Source organism: Barbus barbus, assembly GCF_936440315.1.
Source record: "Barbus barbus genome assembly, chromosome: 29".
In the NCBI taxonomy this organism is placed as follows: Eukaryota; Metazoa; Chordata; class Actinopteri; order Cypriniformes; family Cyprinidae; genus Barbus; species Barbus barbus.
In genome coordinates this window covers 2,565,054-2,571,053 of record NC_136757.1, presented here as the reverse complement: position 1 = coordinate 2,571,053, position 6,000 = coordinate 2,565,054, and the positions used below count along the sequence as shown (strand labels likewise).

Here is a 6,000-nt window from a genome sequence, read left to right as displayed (position 1 = left end):
ATTGTTTCTTACTCATCAGATCCTGACGGGTGAGGATTGGAATACAGTGATGTATGATGGGATCATGGCGTATGGGGGTCCCTCCTCCTCAGGCATGCTCGTGTGCATCTACTTCATCATCCTCTTCATCTGTGGAAACTGTATCTTTTCTTCTGTTCAGCCCATTTGAACTCACATCCTTACTGTATAAGATTTCTTAGACTGTGCTGAACTGTGCTTAACTGACCAAACAAGCAGCTGAAGAATGAAATTAAAGCTGTTCTGCTGATTTGTAAAGATTACAGCAAAAGCATATGTTTAAAGATACAATGGGAAATGAAATGAACTTTGTACATTTCAGGCCTAAAGTGACCAAAAACATAAACACAAATCTTGATTTCACACATTGTTGCATTCTGAAAAGTGTCTGACCGCATTTCTTAAAGGGGTCATGAACTGCCTTTTTATTATTCTGGACTGTTCTCTGAGGGCCACTTTTTTACAAAAGTCATAATTTAGAAGTAATAGGCTATTTTCTGTCCTGTTTTTGACCCCCCTCATCTGAACGCTCATAGCTTTCAGTCACGAGACCGGCTCGAAGACTTGGAGGGCAAAACATCCATAGAACTGCAGCACAAGTGTGTCAGTTTTTCATCTATTTCCCAGCCGCAAATATTTAGATCACCTCTCAAAAGAATAAAACAGGTATTTCTGAACAAAATGCAAGTTTTGGCCATTTGCAATCCATATTAAACACCCGCGGCAATATTTCAATTATTAAACAGTGCGACAAAACGTTGTAAAAACACTTAAAGTGCCTTAATATATTTAAAACAGTAATATTAAAATATCAAATTCAGTAATCTCTATAGTTAATGATGCATAGTTTACACAGGCAAGCAGATGAGGCCGGAATATGAACTCAATCCGCTTTACAGTTCAGTATTTTCCTTATAATGGTTTTCTATGGGAAACCATTTAATGTGAAACTTTGCACATTGTGTTTATATTCTGGGTTCATCTTGCCTGTACAAAATATGTACAAAGCTTCGTTTTGCCTGCCAGGTGGGGGTTCCTATAAGGGTGTGACATCACTCGAAAACTATCAATAGGCGTGGAGGATTGTTGACTCTGAAGTAAACGCCCCCTGCTGTGATTGGCTAACAGTTGTGTGTTTGACAGTGACATTCCTCACAGATGGACACTGCTGTGATTTAGGTTAAAAACACATAAATAACTCCATACATAAATGATCTGTTTAACAGACACAGCAATAGTGATCACGTAATAAAAACAGTTACTCACACTTGTGTTGTGACATTACTGTCCGATCCAATATGATCACACAGCATCATCTTTTAGTTTCAATCCTTCTGAAAATCCTGCATCAATTTATTCTTTGTTTATAAAGTAAACAAAGGACCGAGTTCTTACTGATGCAGTCTTGAACTTCATTAAAAATAAAGTTTAAAAAAGTCCCCTGATAGTGCAGAAGGCAAAGTCTTTTGTTTTCACTGCAGTGCAAAAGGGAGGCTTCCCAGTCATGCCAAGCTGTATAGAGCATACAGGAGTATGTATCAGCGGATTCTCAGGAGATTCACGGGAGATCTGTTAGTTGTTTGGCTGCACCTTGCCAATGCCTATGGATCCATTCCACATACATAACATTTCATTTAGAAACTGTTGACTGTACCTCGGTCCTAAACATAGTCCTAACCCGACCCATATCTCAATGAGTTATGAAAGAGTTTCAGTACCTTAAGTACACAGTAAGTACATAGTCATAGTCATAGAGGTCTGAATGGGATTGATTTTCTGTCCCGCTAAAAATAAGTTATTTCTTTTACGTTATGTCCCGCTTTCTCCTGCAAAATCCCACAGATAGAGGCCAACGCAAATTGTTCCAACCCTGCCAATATCCAGCCTGTAAGCCAGTTATCTTCAATAGACAAATAACATTCTGTACCTTAAAACAATAAATTTGAGTAACTTTTATTTTATTATTAGACATTTATCTTTTGCAGGAGTTCCACAAGTATTTTTTTTCCTACGCACACATCGTTATTTTCCCTCACACACAAACTTGTCTAATGCCGCACCAAGTTAATTTTTTTGTCCCACATGCTTCTACAGTGTACCAAATGCTCAAATGCACAGTAATTAAAAATATGCAATATAAAAAGGGACCCGACATATTCTTGGACTGAGCTCAGCTGAACTTCTGTCATGGTGGAGCAACAATCGGAAGAAAATGGCAAGAGTTGTTGCCTGCGTTTGTACACTTACAATAAGTATGTATCTTTCGCTTTCAAATATCGATTGGGAGAGAACTGAATGTGTTGCTTTTAATTTCTTAACACATCTGATCAGACATCTTACTGAACGTCTTCTTGGCCATTGCTGTGGATAACCTGGCAGATGCTGAAAGTCTGAACTCGGCCCAGAGAGAGGAAGAGAAGAGGAACAAGAGGAAGAAAAGCAGGTGAGCGCTCCTCTCTGATACCCTGAGAAGTGTTTCATTCAGATACAGAGCACAAACATCTGCTAACATACAGAGTGTGTTTTGTGTAGGAGTATGAGCATATACAAGAGAGATGGTGAAGATGGAGACGTAAAGGTGGGTGACATGGCTCTCTGGAATACTTGACTAGTCATGTGTTTATTTCTTTGGTAAGTGGCTGTACTGAACTGAAATACATATACCTATTAGATTGTTTTATTAAAGGTTTAGTTCTCCAAAAAATGAAAATACTGTCATTAATTACTCACCCTCATATCGTTCCAAACCCATAAGACCTTCATTCATCTTCAGATATTTTGAATACGTAATAAAAAAAAAAAAATCGTGCGCATGCTGAACGTAAACAACACCGATTACACTGATTACGTTCTGGGATACTCTCCAAAATGGTGGGAGACGGTAACTCTGGGAGAAGTTTTGTTAAATAAATGATGTTTTCGTAGCTTCGTAATGTTACGGTTGAACCACTGATGGCACATGGACTATTTTAACGATGTCCTTGCTACGTTTCTGTACATTGATCGTGATAATATCCTTGCGGTCTATGGAGGGTCAGAGAGCTCTCGGATTTCATCAAAAAATCTTAATTTGTGTTCCGAAGATGAACGAAGGTTTTACGGGTTTGGAACAACATAATAATTAATGACAGAATTTTCATTTTTTGGTAAACTTACCCTTTAACTTCTACACCTACACCAACCCTAAACCCTTACAGTAAAGCAAATACAGTAATTATTGTTGTTCAGCGTGAGAAAACGAACGCAATATTGATGTGCGCATGCCCAGTAAGCCCTGCTAGGAGAAACTGACCAAAATATCAGGACATTTACTATATTATGATGAGCAGATGGCTCTACATTATCACTATTACTGAGGTCCTTTGGTTTTGCAGGCATCTGATGATCAGGTGGGTGATCAGGATCAGACAGAGGAAATGATCAACTCCTCAGGTGAACCTCTAATAGTATTTACCCCCCAGCTCTGCACACGAGCTCCAGTAATGTCAGCTGATCGCTGTGATTGTGTTTGTATGTAGAGGAGGATGAGGATGAGGAAGATGAGTCCGAGGTACCATCAGGCCCGCGGCCGCAGAGGCTGTCAGAGCTGAGCCTCAGAGAAAAGACGCCACCCATCCCAGAGGGCAGCGCCTTCTTCATCCTTAGCAACACCAACCCGTAGGTCATACAAATCTTTAAAGGGATAGTTCACTCAGAAATGAGACCTCTACCATCATTTGGTCGCCCCCATTCCAAATCAGTATGACTTTATTTACATTTACATTTTTTCATTTAGTAGACACTTCTATCCAAAGTCACTTACAAATGTGGAACATGACAAGCAATTTATCATAACATATGCATAGTACAAAATGGTACGTTTAAAGTAGAAGTTAGATTAGTACACAAGCTACAGCAGAAATACATTTTTTCCCCCACATTAATCTAGTGTGTAGAAGTAATCTACATTCCATACACCATAACGACAAAGCAAAAAAATGTGTTTTTTAACACAGTATTTGCTAATTTATTTAAAATAAAAAACTTAAATGATTCCATTGCATAAGTATTCATACCCTTATCCAGGACAGCTGAAATGTAGCTCAGGAGCATTCCTATTTTATGTAGATGTTACTAGACTTTGAGTGAAGTTAACCTGTGGCAAATTCAATTAAATGGGTATGATTTGGACAGACACACACATCTTAATAAAAGGTCCAACAGCTGATAATGTATATCAGAGCAAAAACCAAGACCTGACGTAAAAAAAAACAAAAACAGGATTGCGTCAAGCCACACATCTGGGGAACAGTTCAGAAAACAATTCTGCTGCATTGAAGGTTCACAGAAGCATGTAGTCCAGGCTTGAACACAATAAAACATTTCTGGAGAAACCTGAAAATGTCTGTCAGCCCCCATCCAACCTGACAGAGCTTGAGAGCTGAAGAGGTGAGGAGAAGAATGGCAGATAATTGCCAAATGCAGATGTGCAAAGCCTGTTGCATCATACTCAAAAAGACTTGAGACTGTAAAGGTGCTTCAACCAAATACTGAGTTAATTGTCAATTATTATTGTGTAGATTGATGTGGAAAAAAGTCATTTAAAACAGTCATAAAAAAGTCATTTAAAACAAGAACCATTTTTAACAAAAAAGAGTTAAATATATATATATGCTTGTGAACACTTTCTTTTTTCAGTGGTTACAAGAGCAGATGTTTAGCAGAATGTTCACGCTGCTCTTTTACATGCAAGCACAACAAAAGATGATTAAATACTGATTTAAATGTACTGTAATGCTGTATAAATGTACTGATGCTTTAAATGTACTGATTAATACTGTAATCTGACACGGTTACAAAGTTTGGTTTTTGAAGTTCAAGTTTAGTTTAAGTACACTTAAGTGTCCTTATATTTTATTATTTTTACATAATCTTTAAGTACAGTTTATAAAAGTATACTTTTAAGATTAGAAGTACATTACAAATACCCACCTCTAATACAAATAAGAACGCTTCTTTTTCAAAAACATCTTTTGGACTGCCATATTGTTCATTCTCACACACTATTGTCTGTTTCACCTCTGTCTGTAACGCAGGATCCGTGTGGCATGCCATCGGCTCATCAATCATCAGATCTTCACCAACCTCATCCTCATCTTCATCATGCTGAGCTCCGTCTCGCTGGCAGCCGAGGACCCCATCCGTAACTTCTCTGCCCGAAACATTGTAAGACAGTCAAGAAAAACCCGCACGATCAAAACAGTGTCATCTGTTCTTCTTAATACCGTAATATACGCAAATATGAGGAAAATGGTCATTTCTTCTTTAAACACAGTCTAATTATGCAGCGTCATTTTCACAGTTTGAAGGAATAATTTTCCAAACAGGAATTCACAAGATGCTTCAAATGCAGATTCACTGTTTACCTATTGAATCATTTGACTGATCCAGTGAACACATGATAGGGTACAACGGGGCTTTGATATTACCACTAGATGGCACAAAAACGTGGCGTAGCACTTTCCAAAACTTTCACTTTTCAAGATGCACGTGTATATTTGTCTGATCCTTGATGCGAAGTTGATTCTGTGCTTGCTTTATCTAATATTTAGATTTTTTAAATGTTGTAGATTTAAGTAGCAAATGAGAATCGCTAAAATTAATGCATATATTTTTGAGACAAAAGTCTTCTTAACAATTTTCAGTTTTAAGATAATTAAAGCAACAGCTTTTTAAATAACGAAAGAATATGTAAAAGTATGGTATTTGGGGTAAAAAGCACCCCTGCTTTTGGGGTTAAAGGCGTACAGTAATTAACATGGTAATTAATAGATGGCTGACTTTTCCATTTGTTGACATGGCATGGTTAGATTCAGATGGTAAATATCATATATTATGTTGGGTGTCCATATTAGAGATAATCACCATGTTTAGAATGAAACCATCATATTTAAAAACATGATATTAATCATATCATATAATAAAATATCATTTGTTGTTACT

At 37.4% G+C, this 6,000-nt stretch overlaps 1 protein-coding gene across 1 annotated transcript in view; it reads left to right on the top strand.

Moving 5' to 3' along the window:
- The window catches only part of LOC306848841 (voltage-dependent L-type calcium channel subunit alpha-1D-like), a 116,837-nt gene that overhangs the window by 57,930 nt on the left and 52,907 nt on the right, over positions 1 to 6,000 (top strand). The window contains exons 15-20 of the mRNA XM_079383591.1: positions 20 to 140; positions 2,350 to 2,461; positions 2,551 to 2,596; positions 3,393 to 3,450; positions 3,537 to 3,675; positions 5,094 to 5,223. Coding sequence (XP_079239717.1) covers positions 20 to 140; positions 2,350 to 2,461; positions 2,551 to 2,596; positions 3,393 to 3,450; positions 3,537 to 3,675; positions 5,094 to 5,223 — 606 coding nt within the window. The remainder of the gene's footprint in view (positions 1 to 19; positions 141 to 2,349; positions 2,462 to 2,550; positions 2,597 to 3,392; positions 3,451 to 3,536; positions 3,676 to 5,093; positions 5,224 to 6,000) is intronic.